This window comes from Argopecten irradians, chromosome 9, assembly GCF_041381155.1.
Source record: "Argopecten irradians isolate NY chromosome 9, Ai_NY, whole genome shotgun sequence".
NCBI lineage: Eukaryota > Metazoa > Mollusca > Bivalvia > Pectinida > Pectinidae > Argopecten > Argopecten irradians.
Window position 1 is genome coordinate 31,195,418 of NC_091142.1, and position 13,106 is coordinate 31,208,523.

The 13,106-nt window shown below is 31.6% G+C and overlaps 1 protein-coding gene across 1 annotated transcript in view; it reads left to right on the forward strand.

The window, feature by feature from the left end:
* Positions 1-8,660: 8,660 nt before the first annotated feature.
* Positions 8,661-13,106, forward strand: part of LOC138332064 (NACHT and WD repeat domain-containing protein 2-like) — a 32,292-nt gene continuing 27,846 nt past the window's right edge. The window contains exon 1 of the mRNA XM_069280011.1: positions 8,661-9,016. Coding sequence (XP_069136112.1) covers positions 8,995-9,016 — 22 coding nt within the window. The 5' untranslated portion in view covers positions 8,661-8,994. The remainder of the gene's footprint in view (positions 9,017-13,106) is intronic.

Genomic DNA, 13,106 nt, shown 5'->3' on the forward strand with positions numbered 1-13,106 from the left:
GTGTTACACATGTGTAAGTTAAATGATCTAGTGTTACACATGTGTAAGTTAAATGATCTAGTGTTACACATGTGTTAAGTTAAATGATCTAGTGTTACACATGTGTAAGTTAAATGATCTAGTGTTACACATGTGTAAGTTAAATGATCTAGTGTTACACATGTGTAAGTTAAATGATCTAGTGTTACACATGTGTAAGTTAAATGATCTAGTGTTACACATGTGTAAGTTAAATGATCTAGTGTTACACATGTGTAAGTTAAATGATCTAGTGTTACACATGTGTAAGTTAAATGATCTAGTGTTACACATGTGTTAAGTTAAATGATCTAGTGTTACACATGTGTAAGTTAAATGATCTAGTGTTACACATGTGTAAGTTAAATGATCTAGTGTTACACATGTGTTAAGTTAAATGATCTAGTGTTACACATGTGTAAGTTAAATGATCTAGTGTTACACATGTGTAAGTTAAATGATCTAGTGTTACACATGTGTTAAGTTAAATATCTAGTGTTACACATGTGTATAAATGCTGTGTTACACATGTGTAAGTTAAATGATCTAGTGTTACACATGTGTTAAGTTAAATGATCTAGTGTTACACATGTGTAAGTTAAATGATCTAGTGTTACACATGTGTAAGTTAAATGATCTAGTGTTACACATGTGTAAGTTAAATGATCTAGTGTTACACATGTGTAAGTTAAATGATCTAGTGTTACACATGTGTTAAGTTAAATGATCTAGTGTTACACATGTGTAAGTTAAATGATCTAGTGTTACACATGTGTAAGTTAAATGATCTAGTGTTACACATGTGTTAAGTTAAATGATCTAGTGTTACACATGTGTTAAGTTAAATGATCTAGTGTTACACATGTGTTAGTTAAATGATCTAGTGTTACACATGTGTTAAGTTAAATGATCTAGTGTTACACATGTGTTAAGTTAAATGATCTAGTGTTACACATGTGTAAGTTAAATGATCTAGTGTTACACATGTGTAAGTTAAATGATCTAGTGTTACACATGTGTAAGTTAAATGATCTAGTGTTACACATGTGTTAAGTTAAATGATCTAGTGTTACACATGTGTTAAGTTAAATGATCTAGTGTTACACATGTGTAAGTTAAATGATCTAGTGTTACACATGTGTCAATATAAATGATCTAGTGTTACACATGTGTAAGTTAAATGATCTAGTTGTTACACATGTAAGTTAATGATCTATGTTACACTATGTGTAAGTTAAATGATCTAGTGTTAACACTTGTTAAGTTAAATGATCTAGTGTTACACATGTGTAAGTTAAATGATCTAGTGTTACACATGTGTTAAGTTAAATGATCTAGTGTTACACATGTGTAAGTTAAATGATCTAGTGTTACACATGTGTAAGTTAAATGATCTAGTGTTACACATGTGTTAAGTTAAATGATCTAGTGTTACACATGTGTAAGTTAAATGATCTAGTGTTACACACGTGTTAAGTTAAATGATCTAGTGTTACACATGTGTAAGTTAAATGATCTAGTGTTACACATGTGTTAAGTTAAATGATCTAGTGTTACACATGTGTTAAGTTAAATGATCTAGTGTTACACATGTGTTAAGTTAAATGATCTAGTGTTACACATGTGTTAAGTTAAATGATCTGTGTTACACATGTGTTAAGTTAAATGATCTAGTGTTACACATGTGTAAGTTAAATGATCTAGTGTTACACATGTGTTAAGTTAAATGATCTAGTGTTACACATGTGTTAAGTTAAATGATCTAGTGTTACACATGTGTTAAGTTAAATGATCTAGTGTTACACATGTGTTAAGTTAAATGATCTAGTGTTACACATGTGTTAAGTTAAATGATCTAGTGTTACACATGTGTTAAGTTAAATGATCTAGTGTTACACATGTGTGTAAGTTAAATGATCTAGTGTTACACATGTGTTAAGTTAAATGATCTAGTGTTACACATGTGTAAGTTAAATGATCTAGTGTTACACATGTGTTAAGTTAAATGATCTAGTGTTACACATGTGTTAAGTATTAAATGATCTAGTGTTACACATGTGTAAGTTAAATGATCTAGTGTTACACATGTGTTAAGTTAAATGATCTAGTGTTACACATGTGTTAAGTTAAATGATCTAGTGTTACACATGTGTTAAGTTAAATGATCTAGTGTTACACATGTGTAAGTTAAATGATCTAGTGTTACACATGTGTTAAGTTAAATGATCTAGTGTTACACATGTGTTAAGTTAAATGATCTATGTTACACATGTGTTAAGTTAAATGATTAGTGTTACACATGTGTTAAGTTAAATGATCTAGTGTTACACATGTGTTAAGTTAAATGATCTAGTGTTACACATGTGTAAGTTAAATGATCTAGTGTTACACATGTGTAAGTTAAATGATCTAGTGTTACACATGTGTTAAGTTAAATGATCTAGTGTTACACATGTGTTAAGTTAAATGATCTAGTGTTACACATGTGTTAAGTTAAATGATCTAGTGTTACACATGTGTTAAGTTAAATGATCTAGTGTTACACATGTGTTAAGTTAAATGATCTAGTGTTACACATGTGTTACGTTAAATGATCTAGTGTTACACATGTGTTAAGTTAAATGATCTAGTGTTACACATGTGTTAAGTTAAATGATCTAGTGTTACACACGTGTTAAGTTAAATGATCTAGTGTTACACATGTGTAAGTATAAATGATCTAGTGTTACACATGTGTAAGTTAAATGATCTAGTGTTACACATGTGTAAGTTAAATGATCTAGTGTTACACATGTGTAAGTTAAATGATCTAGTGTTACACATGTGTTAAGTTAAATGATCTAGTGTTACACATGTGTTAAGTTAAATGATCTAGTGTTACACATGTGTAAGTTAAATGATCTAGTGTTACACATGTGTAAGTTAAATGATCTAGTGTTACACATGTGTAAGTTAAATGATCTAGTGTTTACACACATGTGTAAGTTAAATGATCTAGTGTTACACATGTGTTAAGTTAAATGATCTAGTGTTACACATGTGTTAAGTTAAATGATCTAGTGTTACACATGTGTTAAGTTAAATGATCTAGTGTTACACATGTGTTAAGTTAAATGATCTAGTGTTACACATGTGTTAAGTTAAATGATCTAGTGTTACACACGTGTTAAGTTAAATGATCTAGTGTTACACATGTGTTAAGTTAAATGATCTAGTGTTACACATGTGTTAAGTTAAATGATCTAGTGTTACACACGTGTTAAGTTAAATGATCTAGTGTTACACATGTGTTAAGTTAAATGATCTAGTGTTACACATGTGTTAAGTTAAATGATCTAGTGTTACACATGTGTTAAGTTAAATGATCTAGTGTTACACATGTGTTAAGTTAAATGATCTAGTGTTACACATGTGTTAAGTTAAATGATCTAGTGTTACACATGTGTTAAGTTAAATGATCTAGTGTTACACATGTGTAAGTTAAATGATCTAGTGTTACACATGTGTAAGTTAAATGATCTAGTGTTACACATGTGTTAAGTTAAATGATCTAGTGTTACACATGTGTTAAGTTAAATGATCTAGTGTTACACATGTGTTAAGTTAAATGATCTAGTGTTACACATGTGTTAAGTTAAATGATCTAGTGTTACACATGTGTTAAGTTAAATGATCTAGTGTTACACATGTGTTAAGTTAAATGATCTAGTGTTACACATGTGTTAAGTTAAATGATCTAGTGTTACACATGTGTTAAGTTAAATGATCTAGTGTTACACATGTGTTAAGTTAAATGATCTAGTGTTACACATGTGTAAGTTAAATGATCTAGTGTTACACATGTGTTAAGTTAAATGATCTAGTGTTACACATGTGTTAAGTTAAATGATCTAGTGTTACACATGTGTTAAGTTAAATGATCTAGTGTTACACATGTGTTAAGTTAAATGATCTAGTGTTACACATGTGTTAAGTTAAATGATCTAGTGTTACACATGTGTTAAGTTAAATGATCTAGTGTTACACATGTGTTAAGTTAAATGATCTAGTGTTACACATGTGTTAAGTTAAATGATCTAGTGTTACACATGTGTAAGTTAAATGATCTAGTGTTACACATGTGTAAGTTAAATGATCTAGTGTTACACATGTGTTAAGTTAAATGATCTAGTGTTACACATGTGTTAAGTTAAATGATCTAGTGTTACACATGTTAAGTTAAATGATCTAGTGTTACACATGTGTTAAGTTAAATGATCTAGTGTTACACATGTGTTAAGTTAAGTGATCCAGTGTAATATATGTGTTAAGTTAAATAATCTAGTGTTACACATGTGTTATGTTCAATGATCTAGTGTATTACATGTGTAAAATTAAATGATCTAGTGTTACACATGTGTTAAATTAAATGATCTAATATTACAAATGTGTAAGTTAAATGATCTAGTGTTACACATGTGTTAAGTTAAATGAATCTAGTGTTACACATGTGTAAGTTAAATGATCTAGTGTTACACATGTGTTAAGTTAAATGATCTAGTGTTACACATGTGTTAAGTTAAATGATCTAGTGTTACACATGTGTTAAGTTAAATGATCTAGTGTTACACATGTGTTAAGTTAAATGATCTAGTGTTACACATGTGTTAAGTTAAATGATCTAGTGTTACACATGTGTAAGTTAAATGATCTAGTGTTACACATGTGTTAAGTTAAATGATCTAGTGTTACACATGTGTTAAGTTAAATGATCTAGTGTTACACATGTGTTAAGTTAAATGATCTAGTGTTACACATGTGTTAAGTTAAATGATCTAGTGTTACACATGTGTTAAGTTAAATGATCTAGTGTTACACATGTGTTAAGTTAAATGATCTAGTGTTACACATGTGTTAAGTTAAATGATCTAGTGTTACACATGTGTTAAGTTAAATGATCTAGTGTTACACATGTGTTAAGTTAAATGATCTAGTGTTACACATGTGTAAGTTAAATGATCTAGTGTTACACATGTGTTAAGTTAAATGATCTAGTGTTACACATGTGTTAAGTTAAATGATCTAGTGTTACACATGTGTTAAGTTAAATGATCTAGTGTTACACATGTGTTAAGTTAAATGATCTAGTGTTACACATGTGTTAAGTTAAATGATCTAGTGTTACACATGTGTTAAGTTAAATGATCTAGTGTTACACATGTGTTAAGTTAAATGATCTAGTGTTACACATGTGTTAAGTTAAATGATCTAGTGTTACACACGTGTTAAGTTAAATGATCTAGTGTTACACATGTGTTAAGTTAAATGATCTAGTGTTACACACGTGTTAAGTTAAATGATCTAGTGTTACACATGTGTTAAGTTAAATGATCGAGTGTTACACATGTGTTAAGTTAAATGATCTAGTGTTACACATGTGTTAAGTTAATATTAAATGATCTAAATACACATGTGTTAAGTTAAATGATCTAGTGTTACACATGTGTGTTAAGTTAAATGATCTAGTGTTACACATGTGTTAAGTTAAATGATCTAGTGTTACACATGTGTTAAGTTAATATCATGATCTATGTGTTAAGTTAAATGATCTAGTGTTACACATGTGTTAAGTTAAATGATCTAGTGTTATTACAAAGTAAGTTTAATATGTACACATGTGTAAGTTAAATGATCTAGTGTTACAGAGATAATTAGAGTAGTGTTACAAGTTATTTAAAATCTAGTGTTACACATGTGTTAAGTTAAATAATATTTTTTTTTTTTTTTTTTTAGGAGAATCTTTAAATTTCATAAGCTTATTTCAAAAACTTATGTCATGGCTAATTTAAATCATATAGCGAAAACGTCTAGATTTACCTATATATAGGTGAACATCATGAAGTAATTGTCTGTTTATAGTTTTATCACAGTCAGGACAGCCTTGGAGAAGAATATTGATATCAATATGGTTATGATTTGCATAACTACTAATGGAGGTAAACAGGGAAAGTCTATGTTGGTCATATAAAGGGCATTCGAGAAAATAGTGGGATATAGTTTCATTTTCAAAAGAACAAGCACAAGATACACACGTGATAATTTAAATGATCTAGTTTTAAACACGTGCTAAGTTAAATGGCCTGTTGTTACAACTTTACAAGGGATTAATCCACGTCTCTATGAACATTAGTATTCAAGCTACATACATAACTCTACATTCTACTGCATTATACATGTACATGAACATGATCGCAAACCTCTCCGCTTAAAGCCGATTTATCTCAGTTTTTTATTGATAAAACGTTTAATACCAGCACATGATATTGCGCACCTAAGAGTTTCATAGCCAATAGATAATTAACAAAATATTTATTTATTGTTATATCGTTGGGACAGCAAGGACCAAACATTTGTTTTTCAGTTCCTTCCAAAAATAAAAGGTGTTTTTTTCAGTCTACCAAAAATAAAGTTTAACGAAAAACATTGACCTGATCCTATGTTAGAACTTGAACTAAACATGACACATGATGATATTTAATCATATTATCATATTCAATTTATTTAGTCGACCATTGAAATTTCAATAATAAAAAACTAAATAATTGAATTATAAATCGGTTTGCAATTTTTAAAAGTGTCAAATAAAAAAATGTTGCCGACTTTTTAAATCAGACGACACTTTCCACCATTTTTCCACTAACGTCCCAGTGTAACATGGTACGTCTGCATCTTAGACTAAGAATTTACATTTCCATCCTGTACTTTTTATGTCTGTATAAGTTTGTTACTTTATCAAAATTTGCTGAAATAATGTGTCCGCAAGATCATGTTTGTAGTGTTTGTATCATTTGATAATAATTCATAAATCATAAATGCTCCCTCGGTATACTTGGAATGTGGCATGCTCCTGAGCATACGCAGTTAGAGTAATAAAGCAAGCGGACACCAGCAATGGCTTTGTTACATGTGTTTAATCACGACTGATTAGATTCGAATCAGAAAACATTCCAAATAGGAATACAACAATGTTCGTTTCCTTTAGTTATGCATTCCACCTCCTTTGGACTAAGATTTGAAATGGTCACAGTGAGAGTTTGTTAATAAAGCTATAAAGTTTAATTATGATTCTTTTCCGATTTTTAATTTCCAATAATATATTTTGAAAGAATTAATTTATGGTAAAATATACAACCACACAAATCGCAAAACATTTACACGTGTACCAATTACTAAAACAGGCAAGGATGACCGTCAAATTACCGCGAATTGTGAAACTGAGAAGTTGGACTCATTCCTATCCTCCTTTTTTTGAACTGTACCACTTTTATTTAGTTCATATATAAGTAATGAAAGATATCGGATCGGAAACAGTCACATTACCAGTAGTCAGTGCTATCGGTGGGTTTGTGAATGAAAAGAGAACAGAAAACGTTTTCGATCTACTCCGTTTTTCATTATGAGTGGAAATATTTCCACTAATGCATAGGTCATTTGTAATTTTCGCGATCTGTTTTTCAGGGTTTATATGATTCAACCATTTCTCAATCTCTCATGGATCAAAATAATCCCTGAAATATGGTCAGTGTTAAAATAACCTTCTATACTCTGCTAGTGTATATCGCTATCATTGTGCTACGTCTACAACTTGGTGGAAATGTATAAGATAATTAATATATCTGGATTTCTGTATGATTTCTTATTTGGTTAAGTTCAGGAATACTGACGAAACATGACCTTAATATGTCATATTACTGAAACTACCTTATATGGTATTAAAGTTGTTAATTTATTACAATCAGATGTCACCATTAAACAAATAAAGGACAGACATGTTCAGCAAAGAGTACTCTAAACTAAGTCTTTTTTAAAAATTGCCCGTATGTAAATTTTTTTTTTTATTTCATTTAACTAATTTTATGCGCGGTTTAGAATGCGCCGAATTGTATTTAGTGTTTCTAGATTGATAAAAAGATTTGAATGCTTTAAAGACATTATAATATAACAACCAGCTTAAGCTTGGTCTATCTACTATTTACCGCCGCATAACGGTAACACCCGGCCCTCAGTCATCGATCAAATAACAAATGGAAGTAGTTAGGAGCGTCTTTTAACATTGTCGGAACATTTGAATTAGTTAACATTATTCTTATACAAAAAATGGTATCAGTTTACACATCATTGTATTATACATTATACAAGTATTAAATATTAATTAAGTTCGTGAATTTTATAATATGATTTTCCATCTGTTATCTTATTACTGCTACGTTCAGTACAAGTGATGGACATATAAATCCTTAGTTCAATAGAACACGTACCAGTTTAGTTAGTAAGCGAAAGAACAGATTCACAAAGATGGTTCCCGAATGGAAAACAAAACAACTAACAGTCATTATATGACAACAGTGCCACAAGGACGATAAATGGAGAAAAGCTGGAGAATGGGCTAAAGACCGGAGATCTTATAGGTACTGTAATACTAACTACGTCTGTACTGGCTTAATGCAGAAGAGTGTGCACAATGAACTCGCACCAAATACTTTAAATACTACAAGAGGTGTGATATACCTATAATGCTGAACTGACCCGACTGAAATTTCATCCGATTATTGTGTCATTATAAATCGAACCCGTCAAGCTTCAATACATTTCAATAGAGATTTTGTCCCTTCATATTCCCACTCAAACGACCGCACAGAGACATATATATATATATGGAAACCACATATACTTATCTGTTATCTACTGTAACTGAGAGACATCATCAATAGTAACATTGACATTGTTACCGATTTGTAAGGAGTCTCGCTGTATAAACAGAATAGCTCTACCAGCTTTTTAAATAGTCTATTGTGGTTAAAGCCTTTGAAGCGGCAGCCATGTTGGGATTTGTGCGTCCTTGGTAACCCGTACTAGTACTGTAGTGGACAGGTGCTCGAGTTACGGAATTACAGCAGACGGTTAGGATGTTACACGAGGACGGACTATAGCACTAAGATGAACGGAACAACAGATGACGGTAGGTTGTTAATTAGGATACTAAATAATCTATTGAAATTGTACGTGTCAAAATAACACGTTACATTTTTTTGCGTTACATTTTCAAATTAACAAAGAGTTTTCAGGTGTAGGTAAATAATTAAAATGGAATTATTGGAATGTAGTATTAAGATATAAAGCTAAACTATTTTCTTCAATAATTTTACCTCAGGGTATTTAAACATCGTTTAAAAAGATAGTTTGATTCTTAGGACATTGTATTCTATAGCAAAGACATGAAAAAGCTATACTGATATCTATACCTAAAAATCTTAACTGAAGGATTGCTTCTTTGACCCATATATACTGAACAATACATATACAGTGTAATTGATTTGGTGTAAATATTGCCTAGTGTGCAATATTTATAAGAAATGTTCATAATACCGTGTTCATAATATCGTTATATAATGGAATGCCGAATCCTATCACTTGTGTAATAGTTAACTATCATAATGTACTTTAAATTAAAAAGATATTAAATGTTACATTATTCAATGGAGGACGAGCACTTGATATATACCAAGATATCATCGGATGTGGTTAATGATAGTATGCTGATAATGATAACTTACTTTGCAGATCACGCTTCACTTACTGATAATAGTAAATTTTATGGAAATAGTTTTATACGCCAAATAAACATACGTTATGAATAAAAACATGTTTGAACAAAAATGACAACAGAAACAAACTGGTTTGGGCATTTCGGTTCATATTCACCCATATAGATAAATATAAACTGGTTTCTATGTCTGATAATCTATACTTGATATTCACCTCAGGGTCACAATTTTGAGACCTGCTGGGACTATATATCGATAGTAATTATCATGAAGCATCTACTGTTCTCCACAACCAAACGCTAGTTATGGTCTTAATTGATAATGGCTATAATTTGGACATAAGATAATAATAAAGCAGTACAGTTTTAATATGAATGGACTGGTAAATAAAATGTTCTTTATCAATGTTCCCAAAAGTGAATATGGATACGACAGCAAAAAAATATCGAAGAATATAGAGATTTCCTGGTATTTTAATTGAATCTCTATATCTGTTCTTACCTCCTCTTTCCTCTCCCTAGAAAACACACAGGTTAAGTACATCTCCTTGTGGACCCAGTTGTTCAAAGGGTTATTAAGGCTAACCACTGTTTAACAGTAATTTTCAAATCAAGATAACATAATGTTTGTTGTAGCTAACCTGACATATGACGAACTCCATTCTGATAATGGTGCAGGAAACAATAGGTGTTGTACAATGATTAAGATATCCCCACATTTTACCACGATCTCTCCACCTCGAAACCTACGTAAAGCAGTTGCCAGGTAGTGATCGCAAGTTGATGGTTATTTTTCGGGTACTCCGAATTTTTCCTCCGACACTTAACCTGGCATGTCCTTTACCGACCGCGATTGTTAAAAGAACGTAAAGCAAACATAAAACAAAACACAGCAATAATTAAATCGTTATTATTGTCTGTTACTTCAAATGAAGTCTATCAAATAAGGCCAGTAAATAAGCGACATTTTGTACTGTATTGATGATTAACTCGATAAAAATCAACCAAACATGTCTATTATATTTTTTTAAGAAACGTATATGAAAATTCTGTCAATAGATGGCTTTATGATCAGCCACATTTAAAGGGGCAACACTACGCTGTGTACACATATGTTGTGGTATATCTGTATTTACTGAACCTCCAGGCCTGCATGGAGAGCACTTACAGCAATGGAGTATGTTGACAACTGTAACGTAGACCAAATACAATATAACATGACAAACGAGGAATTTCTCATTCAAAATTATCCCTTTCAAAGACAAATCTTTAATCTAAAGCGATCATGTTGACCCGTTACAAATATTTTTTAGTTTAAGCGCAATATTGGATAAAACATTTGATCGTCTAACATGCTTGGGGTACGCCAATGTTAGTGTTAGGTCCAACTGAGGCGATCAACTGGTTTGAACCCCTTCAGACCAACAGCTCGTGGATTCTGCTGTTGACTTTTCACCATAATTTGTTAAACGGTGAATTGAATAATAGTTTGTTTGTGGATAGTCTGTCTGTAATCTTTGTAAGTGAACCCCTGTGTGTAGGTTATTATCGATGATAAAGTAAATACCTATCAGTCATTACCCGTAATTATAGTGATAAACACATTCATCTTCATATGTGCGTTTCTGTAAACAGAGGTTTGAGAAAATTGCTACTAAAAGCCTCCAATAAAACTAAAGTAGCATTGTTTTACCAACGTTTTAAGCTTTGACTGATATAGGTGTTTATTTAAGCATTAAACTAGTTTTAATGGAATCTATGGTCTATGCCAACGCTTTGGCGATAGACCTATACTGATGATTTAATATTTATGAGGTTTTTGTTGAATGGACATTGATGTGAAACTAAAATCAGTTTCTTTCTTCCTTGAGATGGAACAGCTATTTGTCAGTGATCAGTCGACATTACTGACGTCATGATGGTCATGTTTGGATGTCATTTATATCATGATAAAATTCATTTCGGTTTTGTCAGTTTATACAGTAATAGTGACAAAGGAATGTAAACATATGTTTAGACTCGCCAATAAAGCACATAGTTCTATCTCTTCCGGAACGTATTGATCCAATCTCTTTGTATTCACTAGTGGTATCTACATAGATCCCTGTTTTGTACATATAACCCCATTGTTCTTACGAACAGACTGTGGACTGGATATTTTGTCGGTATGCTTGATCATTATGGCGGGAGTTGTAGTAGAAACGCTCACTGTTTTAAAGTTCCTGGTTTGATCGTTTGATCAACATTTGTACATTTTTATTTAGAATTCTATAACTTCGAGAATTCATTGATGTGGTTTCATGGTATTTTAATTGAATCTGTTCCTATTCTCACTATTGTCTCCCTAGAAAACACATAGGGTACGTATATCTCCTTCTTGGCCTAGTTGTTCAAATGGCCATTACGCTAATCGCAGGTTAACAACAATTTTCAAATCAGGATAAAATAATTTCTGTTTTAACTATAATATGACCATATTTTACTAGATACTAATTTGTGACGTACTCCATCGTGTACCTAATCACCAATTCTAGGATAGATGTAGTCAGAGGTTTGGCATCAAAAGTGCATTAATCATATGATGAAGCCAATTACTGTTTGAACAAACAAGCCCTGTTATATATAAAACTTGTACAATATTGATAAAAACTCTGCTCGTACATACTAACTAAGGAATGTCTGAGGCGGGGTAGGGGGAGAACCCTGGCAGGTTATTATTTGATGAACATAAACCTCCATTGAAATTCTAATCACAGTTGTATGGTTATGTTATTGTGACAGATTATACCGAAACCAATTTGTAAATACTGTTTACTACGAATCGGCACAAAAGTCTCTACAGTGTATAGAAACACTAATGAAAACATGTCTGACGTACAGCGAATACACAAATGCGGTGTCTCAGACTTGATCATTGCAATGTAAATAGGAGCAGTGTATTATTCACATTCTGAGCTAATTTTCCTCGTGAACGCAGGTCCATCGTAAAGGGATTTACATATTATAATTGATTCTTAGCTTATATTTACCTAATAAAGTCGGGTACTGTTCAGATTTCAATAGGGAAGTCTCCATATCATAGTTACTACATATTTGTACTTTACTGTCGAAAAGGTAAACTAATTCGGTCAAGTAGAACTAACTCATCTACTGGATGAGCTTGTAATTTAGTGTTTGAACCCTTGTGCTCATCTTGTGTATGTCTCATATTCAACAATGACCACTCAATCCCCTCTTTAAAATGATTGTGGTCTGTTTGTTGAAATAAATTGCGTTATGTACCGGGTACTTATGACGTACAGTAAATGACATTTTTGTTATGTTTATGTCATACTATTGTGAGAAGCTACCGTCAGTTGTCACTTAAATACCACCTTCACAAAACCGTGAATCTATTACAAAACATAGCAACAAAGACGTTCCAATAGGGATCGTTTCCATAGGGATCGATGGAAACATATGCCCATGAGTCTGTCTTCTGTTGCATTTAATATACCTGTCAATC